This window comes from Telmatherina bonti (genome assembly GCF_933228915.1).
Source record: "Telmatherina bonti genome assembly, chromosome: 1".
NCBI lineage: Eukaryota > Metazoa > Chordata > Actinopteri > Atheriniformes > Telmatherinidae > Telmatherina > Telmatherina bonti.
The window spans coordinates 38,720,731-38,737,652 of NC_136619.1; the positions used below are offsets into that span (position 1 = coordinate 38,720,731).

The 16,922-nt window shown below is 41.2% G+C and overlaps 1 protein-coding gene across 1 annotated transcript; it reads right to left on the reverse strand.

The window, feature by feature from the left end:
• Positions 1–1,071: 1,071 nt before the first annotated feature.
• On the reverse strand, positions 1,072–15,806 carry zdhhc13 (zDHHC palmitoyltransferase 13). The gene is made up of 17 exons (XM_079244989.1): positions 15,784–15,806; positions 12,739–12,959; positions 9,646–9,768; positions 8,954–9,031; positions 8,630–8,774; positions 8,465–8,529; positions 7,657–7,819; positions 7,207–7,332; positions 5,301–5,434; positions 5,089–5,189; positions 4,204–4,328; positions 4,050–4,112; positions 3,869–3,962; positions 3,271–3,354; positions 3,014–3,171; positions 2,615–2,709; positions 1,072–1,637 (listed from the first exon to the last, which is right to left on the reverse strand). Exons 2-17 carry the CDS (start codon positions 12,945–12,947, stop codon positions 1,499–1,501), a joined length of 1,902 nt encoding a protein of 633 aa, XP_079101115.1. The 5' UTR covers positions 12,948–12,959; positions 15,784–15,806; the 3' UTR covers positions 1,072–1,498.
• Positions 15,807–16,922: the final 1,116 nt, after the last annotated feature.

The window sequence follows — 16,922 nt, forward strand, 5'->3', positions numbered from 1 at the left end:
GTTCCATAAGTATTATAATGAACGGCCAAACCATAACTAAGGTTTCTAGCTCAAGAGTCATTTACTTCCCACACTACACCACACAACAGCAAAGAGGGGGAGTTTTCTCCAGCTACAACCCCCCACACTCACGGTGCCAAAACTGAAACCATTACTAACAACAACACTTAACATGAACCTAACCATGAATAAAAGGAATTCAACAACAGTAGTTCAATAACAGTACTTGAACTGACCTGGAAACAATGATAAGAGAACTATCTTATCATTGTTGGTAACAACTACTGTTGTTACCAACTCAATACCCATGAGCCTTTGCAGCTATGTTTGCATTATATTTTTTATATTTCATATTTTCATTATATTTTAGGTTGTAAAACAGAGAAAAAAAAAAAAAAAGAGGAGAAACTATTCCTTCTATGGGATGTAGATGTATTTGGAAAATTATGTTTTTAAAAAACTGCTACAAGCCTGGTTTTATTATTTTTTCAATATTTAAAAACATTTCATTTTTAGCCAGCTATTAAGATGCCTGCAGCTCCAGAGCCACAGGTCGCAGACCCCTTACCTTCAAGCTGACACGAAACAAATGACCTACATAAGAAAAAAAAAATCCTTTGCATTATGCTTCAACATGTTGACAAAAATTCTGATCAATCTTTTTACATTAACAAATAAAACCTCAAATTTACTTGATAGATATGGGCTATTTTCTTTAGTGATCCTGACCCCCCCCCCCCCATTCAGAAAGAATAGCCGAGGTAATCCATCCAGGTAATAGGTTAAAGTGTAGGAGTTGATCTTTTCATTATTTGTAACCAAAACAAATTCACTTACAAACCCAAAGTACCACCAGTTGTTCTGCTAAAATACTTTATTTAAAAAACTACAAACCTAAAGCTGGTTAAACTGCTGGAAAATCAAAATATCGATGTAAATCAGGCTTATTTCAGGCTTAATCTCATTAATAAATAACATGTCCAGATCAGGACTGTGGGTGTGTTTTGGGAGCATCATGTTAAACTTTCAGCTGCGGAAGGAAGAAGCAGAAGCTTGAGATAGGTGAAAAAGAACAGGCACAATGTTGCTTTATTGAGGAATTATAGTGGTCCTTTGTTATTAAACGCATGCAACTTTTACAAAAGTCATAAAACAAACCGTTTACATATTTAAAGATATTTTTTCCTAAGAACAGATGATAAAAATAGGCTTAATGTTTTCATAAAAACAGCACAAAACCTTTGTTACAATTTAGGCCATGAAAGGTTGTTTCTTCCCTTCTGATTTTCTCTTCACTTCCACTGGTCAAGCATAAGGCAGCAGCAGTCTGTCTAAACGTCAGCTAACTCAGACAATAACATCGTTTTACCTTCCTAACTCTGAAGCATGCTGGTTTCTCTCTCTTTTTCTGTTTTCACAAAGAGCCATCACATAAAAAATAAATAAATACATTCAGTGCTTTTGGTCCAGAACCAGCCTGACCCTGAGTGTGTGGAGGTCAGACCATGTTGGCTTGTTCGAACAAGAACTGGTCTCGGTGAGGCGGGAACTGGAGCGTCCATTCGACGACGGCCGGTTTAAAGAGGCCACAGCAACGCAGCTGGAAGAATGTCACCAAGTTCTGCACCACCCCCTCGCTGCAAAAAGATGACCAGGACCGTTAATACCAAACTAGTTTTCACACAAAACCTAGTCACATTAGGATGGTTTGCATGCTCATATCTATTTAAACACCCAGAATATCTTTAGAATCTGGTCTGCATGCTTGTTTACTGGATATGAAAAGGTTGATGAGCTGAATGTGATGTTTAAAAACTGCTCTGTGATCATTTACAGGTTCTGTTATAGGACCTGTTGGTGACAAAACGCTGTTAAACAGTCAAGCTTGGTCATCTGTAAACAACTCTGCCAAATGTTTTGGTACAGAGATGAATAAATAATGACCCCATGATGAGCTTTTTTTTTTTTTTTTAAATAAGCACATTTTCAGAATGAAACCAGCAACATTGCCTTCACTCAGGTTATTTTGGCACCTAAGCAAAGTCAATACTGCCAGCTCTCCTACATGAGCATGACTGTAAAGAGATCTGCAGAAACTGTTTAGCAAGAGCTGGAGAATAAAATAAACAAACAAACACAAAGGTCCTTCTCATATACGCCCTTCACCCGGTACTGATGCAGCTTCTCTGCACCTCTGCATCATCTAGAACAGTGCACAGGTGACTTGGAAGTTACCCCTGATGTACCTCTGAGCCTGCAAGGATGGTAGCATCTGTGTTTGGTGTCAGTTTACTCATAGCTTTAACGATGATGTCAATAAGGCAACATAAACACGTGAAAATGGTTGGAGCTGAAATGATCACGTGATCTCTGCTGCATCCATCAGAAACAAACCCAACCCAAAGAGTCTAACTGCTTTTACAGCTGGTACAGCTGGTACATCCTGGTACAAACCAGTCCTGGAGACCCTCAGATGGTCTTTGTGCAGCATGAGGACAACTGACTCCACACCGTGCACGTCATCATGTCAGGGCTGACAGGGAAACTAGCATGACATTACTGTAACTGTACAAACAAAGTTTTTTTTGTTTCTACAATCTAATATTTAACTCACTTGAAAGGATTCTGTCTCAGAGAAACAGATTGCCTCACTTTCCTTTGGAACGTGAGAGTCGCTCGTTCTGCAGTGGTTATTCCTAGGAATGCAATCTGCTCTGACACAAAGAGAAAACAGAAAGGAAAAAGAAAGAGTATTCTCAGCAAGACATTAAACAACCAAACAGTAAAACCAGACCAACGAACTTAACAGGTTTGGATTGCTTCAACATGGCAGCCTGACACTGAGACTGATTTGCATTTTTCTCTTTAGTTTCACACTTAAGCTACTGGAATCACAAAGAACTGAAAACATGTATGAACTATTTTTCTTCTTTCAGTAGGTTTCAAAGAGAGTCGAGTGTTTACAGGGGATCTGTTTCCATAGAAACCCATCAAAACGTAATCAGTCAGTCACCTGGTAGAGCTGCAGCAGCAGGAAAAAACCAGACCAGAAAGTGTGATATAGAGACACCAAGAAGATGCTGAGCACCCAGGGAGAGCAGCTGACCAGGGCAGAGATGGCGCCCCACAGGCCTTGGTCCTCGTAATGCAGCTCGCAGCTCGCAGACCAGTCTGAAAACACACCGCGCAGGAACACAGTCTCATTATAAATATAACAAAAATCAGAATAAATGTCAGATTCTGTGGCTGTGCTGCTGTCAGGACACTCACACACGAGACTACCGTAGACCATCCAGGCTCCGGTCAGCATGAGGGCGAGCAAAAAGAGGACGAAGTAGTGATGGTTCCTTGCTCCTGCAGCAGAAACACCATAGATGTTTAACCCACAGAAAAATCCAAATGAATCAGCTGATACTATGCTGGCAAAAGCAAACACTCATCAGTTCGGGGTTAGAATAGAAGTTTCCTATTATTTAATAGTTAAAATGTAGCAAGACACTCCTTATCAATATAAATAACTTATCCAACTTTATTTATAGAGCACTTTTAAAAGAACTTAGTGTTTTACATAATAACCAATAACAACCAATACAAACATCCGAATTAAGAGCAAAATAATTTACTATAATAACAACATGATTATTACAACAGAATATCAGGAGAAACTGTGTACAACTAAGTTTTTATACATTTTCTTCTTTTTCATACCACGTGTTTATTCTCTTAAAGTCATGAAACAGAACATCAGAGCTCAGCTAAACCTAAAATATCCTGTTTACGTCTTTAAAACGAGTCAAATGACCATTTAAACACTTTAAATGCCAATCTGAAGAGGATTGAAGAGGTGGTAAATGTCTGTGGGTCGTACCGATGCAGGTGTTGGTCCACATGGAGTGGTGGTCCTGCTTCGCCACACACGCATCACAGCTGAAGCAGTGGATCGCTCTGACTGGTTTCCTGACCTGCCAAACAACAAGACAACAGGAAGCTGTAGAGGTCGTGGCGTTTGGATTGGTGACACAACATGGAGGGAGGGGGGGAAACCTCACCATACAAGAAGTGCAGAATATTCTGGGGTCCAGACAGCCCGCCTCAGCCAACACCAACACGTTCTGGCAACACAAAACACAAGAATTCATCTCTGTTGTTTATTCTCATGGAAGATCCTGTTATCTGGATCTGAAATGTCTGCCGCTTTCCCACCATTTTCTTCTTTTCTTCTGTTGTTTTGATGAAACCTGGGTCGGTCCTGCAGGTACGGAGGTAGTAGTACAGCAGAGCGGTGGCGTTGAGAGTGAACAGAACCTGAACTGTGGTGCTCGGTCCATGTGGGGGTTTTTTCAGTCAAGAATCACACAGATCATGGGTTCAGCATACAAATACATGCACACTACATATCAAAACACAAGAAATGGGCTCCAACTGGTCCAGCTGAGCACATCCTGCTGGAGTTTGCATGTCACTGATGCAGAACGGCAGCCTGCCTGCAGTGTTTCAGCACGTGGCATGAAGCAACACACCATTTAGACCTTTTTTCTCTTGTGAATGTAGGAAATGATCCAACTAAAAGCAAATGGTCTAAATGGACCATCTCTTGCATTGTTAAAGTTCTTCCTACTTCATTGTTCTTTTTTACTTAATTCTGCTTGTAATTTTTTAAATATAATCTATGATTTTTTTATTTGTATTTTCTTTTCTGCTTTTTATTCTGTAATGCTTTTAATATTTCATGTAAAGCACTTTGAATTGTCTTGTACATGAAAGGTGTTTTACAAATTAACTTGCCTTGCTTTGCATACATGTTATTTTTGCTTCATTCATTTATTTTATCTACTATTCTTAATATTTTCTAGCTATACATGTGTTGATTCATTCCTGCAGAAGGCAGTGCACATGTGTATACATGATTTCAGGTTGTTTAAAAAATTTTTTTTAATTTTTTTTTATTTGAATGTATGAAATAAAAATGAAAATGAGAAACGTTGGGAAAAGTTTCAACCGCTGCCTCTGAAACACAAAAGCCTTATGGAATGAAATGCTGCTTTCCAGAGGAAATCAAGCTGCTGTTTCCCTGTAGAGAAAGGATATCTGGCAGGAACCAGAGGTACCAGGTGACGAGCATCCAGAAGACTGAAGCCATGAGAGCTGAAGATGGCAGGAGAGACTGGAACTCTGGGCTTGGAAAGTTCCTGTTGGGACACAGAATTAGTTTATTTAATCCCACACAATCAGGCTGGATTGACATGAAAACTTTAAACATTAAACCTTTTAGCAGCTGGAATAAAAAGCAGCGTTCTCACCTTGAGGCCAGACTGAGAACACCGATCACGCAGGCTAACAAAATGGCTTTGAGTAGCCAGGACTCGGAGTTCATATCAGCTATAGCACCCACGCATCCAAACATGGCGGTGCAGAATAAAAACTGCAGAAAAACCTGGAAAAAAAGAAAATTCAGGGATTAAAACCTCTGAAATTTCCTGCAGAATACGGTTCATATGTGAGAAGGAGTTTAAAATCTGCAACATGAGGCTGAAGACAAGTTTCCATTCATTTGCAAAACAAATCTAAAGCGACCTTTTAAAAATAAAAACCAGAATACTACGAGCAAATCATCTCTGCTGTGTAGCGCCACCACAAGGTGGCAGTGTGGACTACATCAGTGGTTTTATCAATCAGTAGTTCTCCTAAAAGTAAACTAGAGGTCCAGTTGCATCGTCAAAATGTGTTTTCCCAAAGTCTTTCTTGGCAGCAGGATAAAGAGATGATGGAAGAAACTACAGTGAAAATCTGACCACATTTACAATAAACTGTGATGCAGGACTGCAGCACTGAAACTACACACCATTAGCAAATATGCTACAGAAAGAACTCCAGATGGTTAATTGAATGCAATCTTATCCCACTGTTACATGGAGACATAATCTAAAAGGTTCATTAATAAAGTTTATAATATATAGAAAATAAATAAAGGACTTTAATTTTTTTTTTCTTTTCTTTTAAAGCTCAGCTGGTTGAGGAGGACTGACCAGTCCATATAAAGATGCTTCAGCTCATCAACACAGCAGGTCAGGTCCGCTTCCTGGCCTGGGGAGACTTTAAAGTGGGACTATCATGTGCATTTCAGGCTAATTTATTTTTATTTCTGAGACCAGAAGGGCTGGGATTGATCGAGTAATTGCCACAAATGGCTTTATTTACTTCAGACCGACCCTCTCCGTAGGCTGTCAGATCAGTCTGCGGGCAAAACGAGTGGATTGAGACTCTTCCGCATTAAGCCCCGCCTCCCGCCACTGCACTACATCGCACCGCACCTGCTTTCGCCGTCATTGTAACGTCTCATAAACATGTCAACACATAGCATACAGCCCTACATGTTGGAACCTGAATCAGACCCCGAAAACGAAGTGGAAAACAGCAACCCACAGCAAGGAATGCAGCAGGATGTCTCTCTTTGGTAAACTCACCAGCCATCGTTGGAAATAACTTTATCCCACGTTTTCCACCCGCCTGATGTATTTGTACATGCCCTAGTTAACCAGTAGAAGGTAACCAATCACCGAACCTTATCCCCCGGGACGTCACAAGGATTTCCAAGTAGAAAAAACTCTCTAAAACGACGTTTAGGTGATAAAAAAAACAGTGTCGTTCACATGTCTGATGAGGATTCAACACAGTAACACTGTAGAAAGCTCAGAAAACTCCAAATACCATCATAGGACCCCATTAATGTATTCACTTTCTCTGACCCTCTATTCTGTTGAGCTACTGTTAACTAGGAGCCACTAGAGCTTAAAAAAACTAACAGAAAAAGCAACAGAGAAAACAAAAAGTGAAATCTGGTGCCACAGGCTGCTCACCCGCCCCCTCTGTCCCCATATCTGTCCATACCGACCACAGCTATGTCTAACTGGACGAACAGTCGACTGAGCAACAGTCTGAAAGTTGCAACCACAAAGAACTGCGAGACAGAGTTATATGTATACTTTCATAAAGGAATGGATGCTCCAGTGTTCTACCAGCTCTTGCGCTGAAGTAGATAAAAAAGAAAACACACTAGAGCTCCTTTTCTTAGAACGTCACATAGTTCGAATCGCTCCAATCATTCGATACTTCCACATCATTTCACTTAGTAGGGAAGGATCCAACCAGAACGGACTACCTAATTGGACCCAGAGCTCCTGTGCCTCGGCTTTAGGTGCACTATACCCTGTATCTGTTGACAATCCGGAGGCAGCGCGAGTTGGAGCGAATCCTCTCCTGTTTGACAAGGTTCAGCATGTGGATGAGCAGTGGGCTGTGCACTTGGTGGGCCAGGTCGATAGGCGTGTGACCCTGAAGAAGAACCATGGAAAGGAAGAAAACTCATCACATACTGTATCATGATGCTTTCTGTTCACAGCATCATAAATATACCGATAAGCATCTTTACTACTATGTGGTAAACACAATCAGCAACAGTCCGTCAAAGATTAATATATGAGCAACAAATCAATGCAGTTTGTGATAAAGCAAACATTTAAACCATATTTCACTCCAAGAGGAGAGAAAAACAGTGTTGAGGCTGAAAGCAGGTGAGCATTCAGTCCACAGAAATGCTGCAGTCCGTTAGCGTGCGTTACAGCGTAATAGCACCGAAACATGCGTTGTAAAACTCACGTTAATATTCTCCACATCCACGCTGGCTCCAGCCTCCAGCAGGATGTGGGCAGCATCCACGTTTCCTGCCAGCACCGCGCAGTGCAACGGCGTGTTCCTGTTTACTTTGTCCACAGCGCTCACAGAGGCGTTGTTTTTTATGAGAAAGTTTGTGGGCTCAGGCCTGCCACAGAGAAACAACGCAGGTTTGGCTTTTAACTTTCATGCTATGAACAGACTTTACATTTGTGTGAAGACTTCAGTGGAAATCTATTTAGAACATTTTAAGTCACTTAAAAAAACTTCTAATTCTAGTATCAAAGCAATTGATATTGATAAATTGAGTTCAGCTCTGGAACAGCTGCAGTAAAGAAATAAAATCATGTCAATCAATAGGGAAATTTAAACAAATGATAAAAGATGAGATAATTAAAGGTTATGAGGCAAATAAGGTTTTTTTTTAAGCAATGTATGTTGAATTCTATGATATATTGTGTGTATTATGACTATTTACTGTTTAAGCTTCATTGTAATGGAATTTAATGTGTATTACTGTATTTTTCATGCTGTAAACATTTTACGGTGTCATTGATAAGGGGGGTTTTGGACAAGATAAGTGCCCAGCTTCTTCTGAAACCCTTTTCCGAACTTAAGAAACTTATTTTATTTGTTGTTTGATGTAACATATTTGTTCTTTTTTTAGTTAGAAATAAATGAATTAAAAAAAAATTCTTTAAAAAGAAAGAAAACCTTAACATCTGCATCCTAGAAAGTGCTCTTGAATCAGAGACAGCTACAACATACATCTGTAAAAGAGGAAGGCACGTACCCGATGATCTTCTGGGCTGCCAACATCAGCGGGGTTTGGCCGTTACAGTCGGGGTCATCAACTTCCTGAACGTAATTACCAAACATAAAAACATAAAGAGGAACTTAAACCAAGTTAGAAAGGAAGTGAAAAACATCAGGATGGGGATCCGGCGAGGAGTCTGACCTGTCCCTTAGCCATAAGATAAGCTGCTATGGCCATGTGCTGGAAGAGGATGGCAAGGTGGAGTGCACGGTAACCCTCTCCGTCTGCGATGGAGGGGTCCGCTCCATATCTCAACAGCTGGATCACCATGGGGAGGTGGCCCTGCCTGGACGTGGATGTAAAGAACCAATGGACAAGCAGTTTTAAACATGCACTTTAAGCTGCAACATGTTTATAGCCATTAGCATCAAAACTAGTTACTTTCTGGCAAATAACGAGCATTTCATTTGCAAAAATGATAACTGATGTTAAATAAAACATGCAGAATATCTGAGCTGGTCACACCTGATTGCCCAGTGAAGTGGGGTCGAGTTGAGGTCTCCTCCAAGCTGATCAACTATCGCCCCTTTGGACATATAATACCTGAAGGAAGCAGCAAAGACACGGAAAGTTAAAAAAAACCTTCTGATTTATCATGAAGTCATAGAACCGGGACAGACCAAGCCTCTGAAGGACGACTGAAAGTAGCGACATCCACTCATTTACTGTATGTTGTGACCAAAATCATCACAATTTATATTCAAATTAACTTAATCCTGCATAATTAACTGCAATATTAACACGAACACACTATAGCAGTCTGAATTATGCTCATTGTGGAGGAAAGTGTGAAGAAGTACAGCACATCGAGGACGCCATTCCCTGTAAACCAGGGGTCACCAACTCCGGTCCTCAAGGGCTACCATCCTGCAGGTTTTAGTGTTTTCCAGATACAACACACCTGACCCAAATCAACAGGCAGGTGCAGAAGATGACAAGTTCTTGGAGAACCTTTTCACTTGGATCAAATGTGTTGTAAGGGGAAATACTAAAACCTGCAGGATGGTAGCCCTCGAGGACTGGAGTTGGTGACCCCTGCTGTAAACCAACGCAGGACACTTCCTACATGTCAGAGGGAAACCGTGAGGGTAATATTTGCATCCAGTCTGAAGGAAATTCGTCGCGCTAAGAGCTAAAATGATGCCTGCAGGTCTTACTTGACCAGCTCCGAGCGGTTGTTGATGGCCGCCCAGTGCAGCAGAGTGACGTTCTCTTTGTCAGGCTGCCTGATGTCGTATCCTGCCTCCACCAGCTCCTGACAGCGCTCAAGGATGCCAAACCTGAGAGGTGCACACACACAGACACACTTTACACACTCAACAAGTGTTATTTGTTTACATTTAAAGCTACGGTTACTAAATACATAAAGTTACAATAAAACATGGGATCATTTAAAAGGACTGAGGCTCCTTGAAGCAGCCGGCACTCAGTTCCGTTTCCATCCCGGGATCTTTCTCTGATCCTTTCCTATCAAACTACTTTAGAATAAAGACCACATTCTGCAGAAACAAACACTCACAGCGTGGCTTTCTACATTCACCTGAAGAAGAAAGCCGTTCAACACAAATCAGTAAACCTGAGCACTGAAGAGGTGAAACATGTTATTTGGACCATTTTCACACTGGGGGGGAAAAAAAGGAAAGATGAAGCTTATACCCAGTATACACCTGGTTTCCACAGTAGTGACACACCGGAGCTGAACGGAGAAACAGGAGCAGCTCTTCTTTTTCCTTCCGAACAAGTGAAGCGACCTTCGCTCTGCTGCACCTCATCATTAATTAGTTAGAAATACACCAGTACTCTTATCTCAACTAAAGCCCACAGATGTGTCCAGTTTTTAAATCCAGAAACTGTTTTAATATAAACCATCTGCATCATTTCACGCAGATCTCTGAAGGATTTGCATTTTTATTGAGTTTTGCTGAGTGAACATCTGACACACATCAAGTATTCACTCTAAAGAAAGAAAAAAATAACATGCAAGTCATTTAAACAGTTTTCTACCCAACTCTGAGCTCTTCCCTGAAAGTTTCAACTTTAACTGCGTTACTACACATTTGTCTAAAAACAAACAATAAAGATATTAAAAAAGGGATGTTTTTGTAGGAGGAAACCTTACTGAAAGAGATTTAAAAAAAAAACCTCATTTCATGTGTCATTATGACACAATAAAACTAAGTCCTACTTTTAAAGTAATATTGTTAATACAAATATCTCAGCAGGATTTGGCAATTAAGGCCAAACAAAGTTTTTTTTTAAATGACGCAAAGTATTTCTCGAAGATATGCAGAAAAAATGTGTTTGTCTTAAGTTATAATAAAAACATTGTGGGATGCTGAAAGTCAAAGAAAACGGGTCTATTTTCCCACGAAAAATTAAAATACTTCCTCAAACTTAACGTGTTTCCCGTCACTGCGCTGAATGCAGCTGCTGATAGTTTCATTGATGTTTGATGTTCCATGTCTTATCCAGTCTGGATGTTGTGTCAAATCCAACATGCCAAATGCTCTGAAACCAACTAAGTTTCTCTTATGATCAATCTCCTAAAAATATAAAATGCAGAAAAAGGCAATACCTCAAGTAAGCAAGGAAAAAGGTTTCTTTTTGTAACTTTTCGGGGTTCTTAAAACCTTGCAGATGTGCCCAACATCATCACTGACTATTTACTGAGAGAAAAAGAGTCTTTAATAAAATAATTAGTTGAAGAAAATGGAACAACTACAATTTAAGTCATATTTTTAGGCATTTTCAGGAATTCAACACAATCTTTAACCATATTTGCAAGACAGAAAGGTACCAAAGATGAATCTTGCAAGCCGTCATCGCCCTCCAAAACAAAAGCAATAAATTCTTCTCACTAATAATTATAATTGTTTATATTAAAAAAAACAAAACAAACCAACTGACAGGTGTCAGAGCTTGGTCCGCATTGCTGGTAGTAATTCGGATTTGTTTCCAGTGAGGGTTGGACTCCGCCAAGGCTGCCCTTTATCAACGATTCTGTTCATAACTTATATGGACAGAATTTCTAGGCACAGCCGAGGTGTTGAGGGGATCCGACTTGGTGGCCTCAGGATTGGGTGCCTGCTTTTTGCAGATGACGTGGTCCTGTTGGCTTCATCTGGTCGTGATCTCCAGCTCTCACTTGAGCGATTCGCTGCCGAGTGTGAAGCGGCCGGGATGGGAATCAGCACCTCCAAATCTGAGACCACGGTCCTCAGCTGGAATAGGGTGGATTGCCCTCTCCGGGTCGGGAGTCAGGTCCTGCCTCAAGTGGAGGAGTTTAAATATCTCGGGGTCTTGTTCACGAGTGAGGGAAGGATGGAGCGTGAGATCGACAGACGGATCGGTGCGGCGTCTGCAGTAATGCGGACTCTGCGCCGTGACCGAAAGAACGAGATCTCATATACTGGCGGCTGAAATGAGTTTCCTCCACAGGGTGGCCGGGCTCTCCCTTAGAGATAGGGTGAGGAGCTTGATCATCCGGGAGGGGCTCAGAGTAGAGCCGCTGCTCCTCCGCATCGAGAGGAACTAGTTGAGGTGGCTCGGGCATCTGGTCAGGATGCCTCCTGGACCTCCCTGGTGAGGTGTTCCAGGCACGTCCCTCTGGGAGAGACCCCGAGGAAGACCCAGGACACGCTGGAGGGATTATATCTCTCGGCTGGCCTGGGAACGCCTCGGGATCCCCCCCGCAGAGTTGGCAAATGTGGCTGGGGAGAAGGAAGTCTGGGCTTCCCTGCTTAGGCTGCTGCCCCCGCGACCTGACCCCGGATAAGCGGCACGAAGACGAGACGAGACAAACTAACTTCAGTTCCCCTCTGGGATAAATAAAGTATCAATAATGTCATTTTAATGTGGTTTAATTTGATGTCATCATCGCCCTGTTTAACAGCCTTTCCAGTGTGGTGCAGAATGTTATCACAAGAGGATCGGCTCATTTCGCAACAGCGTCAGCGTCAGTGATTAGTTACTGAGTAAATAACATGGAAAACCAGTGGAAGGCTGTTGTTGCATCAGCCTGGAAGGAAAATGTAAGGGCGCACCAATCTGTATCTTATTGGCCATTCTGAAATATCTTCTCCACTGTGGGTATTTTCTTTGTTCGGAAAAAAAAAGAAACAGGGGGAGCCTTTATAGAGGTAACCAGACCGCACACAGAAGGGCAAGTGGCCCTAAACCCACTTCCTAGTTCCTGTTGTAGGAAACAGCTTGGTGGGGGCATTTTTATCACATAGTTAATAATCACTTACTGTGTTGCTTTCACTATGTCCCAACTGCTGCTGTCATCCATGTGGGACCGCTTTTTGGGCTGCTGACTGATGTCCATTGCCGGGTCTATGTTTTTGCCTAACTGTCCATAAGCAGGTGAGTACAGAGGAGTCATCCCACCAAATGCTGCCGCTCTTGGCCCATGACTGTGAGAATGGCCGCCGTGTCCGTGGTGACAACTGTCATGCATCTGGCTGTGACTCTGTGACACAAAACATAGGTTTAATCTGAGGGCTTCCATATGGAAAACACACGACATCCTAAACCTTCCAGATAGATTTGAGACCATAAATGTTCAAGAAAGATGGACTTCTGGATGACTGTAAAAACACAAAGCTATAAAGCATGACTCACAAAGTGCACAGGGTGTGAGGTGGCGCAATATATGTGAGATAACTCACATTTGTCAAACGCTGACTCAGAAGTATCTGGATTTTTGTCACCATGCCCACATTCCTGAACAGGTAGGGTTCACATGTTTTCATAAGTGGAGTAAGTGAGTTATTGGCAGCTAAGAGGGGTACAAAGGTTAAACCCTTCTAAAGTAACCTAGCCATTTTATTTCCCAAACCAAACCATTCATTCTTTACAACTCAAGTGTTTCCGTTTCCATTTACATGTATTTGATATTGGGTGAATTCTAAACTTCACCCAATATCAAAGTTTATCAAAGGGGGGGGGGGGGGGGGGGGGGGGGGTGTGAACAGAAGTCCTGAGTCACCCAAAGAAATATAAATAGGAATACAATATATGGGACAAAATCAACACTTCATTAACAGTTATTTTTCAGTCAGCATTGACCACTTCTAAACCTCATGTGATGCTGGTTTTACAATTACAAACATCCCTACACATGTACCTACATCAACCAGCAGTTCAGTTAAAGTGGAACTATTATGTGCATTTCAGGCTAATTTATTTTATTTCTGAGCCCAGAAGGGCTGGGATTGATCGAGTTATTGTCACAAATCGCTTTATTTACTTCAGACCGACCCTCTCCATAGGCTGTCAGATCAGTCTGTGGGCAAAACGAGTGGGTTGAGACTCTTCTGCATTAAGCCCCGCCTCCCGCCACTGCACTACATTGGGAGCGTGCGCGCTCCCAATGTAGTGCAGTGGAAAACAGCAACCCACAGCAACGAATGCAGCAGGATGTCTCTCTTTGGTAAACTCACCCGCCATCGTTGGAAATAACTTTACCCCACGTTTTCCACCCGCCTGATGTATTTGTACATGCCCTTGTTAACCAGTAGTAGTACTTGAAAGACGATCCAAAGCTCTTTTAAACCTCAAACATTAAGGATGGGTGATTTTCACCCACGCTACACTGATTTTCACTAGCAACTAATGCTACGTTAGTGTTCTGAGGTTAAGGAGGATTCATCCCCCTCCACACCTTTAAGATCGAGCTGAAAACCTTCCTTTTCCATGATTCTTATAGTTAGGATATGAGCATCTCCTGAGTTGGAGTCTGCATGTACGGGACCCAACTGTCCAGGTTATGCTCTCTGCTCTTATAGTTATGGGTAGTCTAGCCATCTATTACTTATGTAGCAATGGGGACTGAGAAGTACTTCTCAGTGCATCAGTACTTCTGATGTGCTGAGAAGTACCATGCTCCATTTTTCTAATGTATTAATGTATAAATATATGCCAATAACGCCGTCTCTAACATATTTCTCCTTTTTCAGCAGGTCTTCCTGAAGAAGTGCAGTTGTACATGTTGATCTGTCTTTCCTGTCCTCTCCACCCCAACCAGTCGAGGCAGATGGCTGCCCTCCCTGAGCCGGGTTCTGCTGGAGGTTTTCTTCCTGTTAAAAGGGAGTTTTTCTCCTTCCCACTGTTGCCTTGTGCAGCTCAGGATGGAGGATTGGACCAAAGTCCCGATTCAATGTAATCAGTTGGTTTCTATTATAGGCTATGTATGAATTAGCTTGAAATTATGTGTATGGAAAGTGCCCTGTGACAATATTATTGTGAAGTGGCGCTATACAAATAAAGATGAATAAAGAATAAAAGAATAAGACCTGTTGCCGCAGAGTTTTCTTTTGCCATTTGGCTCTTGGTTGACTATTTCTGATGACAGCTATGTTTTATCTTCTCGTAAGGATCTGTTGGATTCTTTCTCCTAAATATTTTCATGCTGCTGGTTCCATTGTTATTATGACAGGCTGCTGCCAAATTCCTGACAGGTGACTAACTTGGCAACATATGGCCGATCAAGGCCGGATTAACCAATGGGTATTATGGGCACAGGGCCAGGGGCCCACATCCACTTGGGGCCCATATGGGGACCACGTAGGGCATACACCAGCAGTTTGGACATGAAAAAAATGTACATAAAAGCCAGATAGTAACACCATAGTGTCAAGTGTGTTGCTATTGGTATCATTGGCTGAGAGATGTTAGAAATGCGTTTCAAAGTGTATCATTCACAATTTTTACAATATTGTGGTGGGGAAGGGGGCCCCTGGAATACTCTGGGCCCAGCGGTCTGTGCGCTTTTTATCCGGCCCTGTGGCCGATGCAAAATTGACATTTACATGCAACCCGGACAACGACTGAGCTTTCTAAGCAGATTACCACTGCGTTATAATGAGCCACGACAAACAAAGGCAAAGGTAAGTATAGAAATGCTTCAACAAAGCAGGTAATCGGTGAAACATCTTATAAACCAGTTAAACTAGATATCACAACGTGGACGTAGCTGCCTTTGCAAACAGAAAAAAAGCTTAATGTTCCTGATCAAGGTTTAAATGTGACTAGTTAGCACAGTTTAATTTTCGGCAACCAGAAACAGGTTAACGATATTAAGTGGAACAAACAGCCTGAGTGATTGTCTTCCGTGTGTGTAGTGGGAATACCGCGTCACAACAACTCACCCACCAACAGGCAAGCTGAATTAACGCATACAAAACCCTAAGATAACCTTGCTAGAACGACGTCTCTGCAAAGTCTGACCAAGAAAAAAATCACCAACAACACAAGAGAACAACAAGGAAGCTAATAAACCTAAATCCACTTACATGACCATCCTCACTCCAGTCCATCTTGATGTGGCGGAACCAAAGGGAAAGTTCTTGCAGCTGGACGGTAAAATGAACAAACTACTTCCGCTGGGCGTTTTACAAAATAAAGCCAAGAAGAACACTTTCTAACGCTAAGTGTCACAAAGCAGAATATCTCACCAGAGAAATTACAACTAAATAAAACAAGCAGATAAATAACATCTCATGAATTTAATTTAAGCTTGAAATTTGTATATTTCTCCCCAAAAAATTGGTCATTATTTGAAAAAAAAAAAAATTTGAAGGGAAAAACAGGAAACAGGAAGTGTTTTTTTCAAGCAGTTGGGATGTTTTTTTTCTTTCTCTCGGAAAAACAACATTTTCCCCCTCTGATGTTGGTAATTCCGCCTCGACGTGCTTCATTTAATTATATAGAAGTAACACGTACACACACAGTTAAAAAGATAAAAATAGAAAAAAAAAGTTATATATATTTTTCTTCTTTTTTTAAATGTGTGTGTATGTGCGTGTATAAATAAATGAAGCATGTCGAGTATGTATATATATATATATATATATATATATATATATAAATTTAAAAAAAAAATGCCAATCACCTTACCCACCAAATTAAGGGAAAGCTCTCTAAAAATATTCTGCATTTTTATACTAAACAAGGTGCACATGGTATGAAGTAAAAAGATAATATTTCTTTTTACATTTTAATTATTTCAGCTTTAAATGGATTTAGGATTTTTGTCAACCGCGTTGTCATCATGAAGGCCTTAACAAAAAAATAAAAAAACACCTTACTGAAGGAAAAGTCTTTCATATCATTAGTGAAAATCAGTTCTGCAGGGAGAGCATTGATATTTAGCAATATCCTGTGCTCTCATGAGACATCCGGCCCCCTTTTTTGCCTCACTGATATGACTTCTATGTTGAGCATGTTTACATATGTGATCATGAAATTCTTGAAAATCATGTTATACTTTGACACTAAATCAGGTTAAGGTACAGAGTACAGTGAGTTAATTCTCTATTTATAAAGCATCTTTTAAGACATAGCTTACAGTCTGCATAAACCAAAGCAGAATCCTGAATCAGGCAAGTTAAAACAGACAGAGATGCAATAAGTGTTCAGCTGTGACTTAAAA

Coding starts and splice junctions, on each gene's coding strand:
- zdhhc13 (XM_079244989.1), bottom strand. CDS start 12,947: ATGCATGACAGTTGTCACCACGGACACGGCGGCCATTCTCACAGTCAT. Junction 9,769..12,738: donor GACATAGTGAAAGCAACACA/GTAAGTGATTAT, acceptor TGCACCTCTCAG/GTTTGGCATCCTTGAGCGCT. Junction 1,638..2,614: donor CTGAGACAGAATCCTTTCAA/GTGAGTTAAATA, acceptor ATCTTTTTGCAG/CGAGGGGGTGGTGCAGAACT.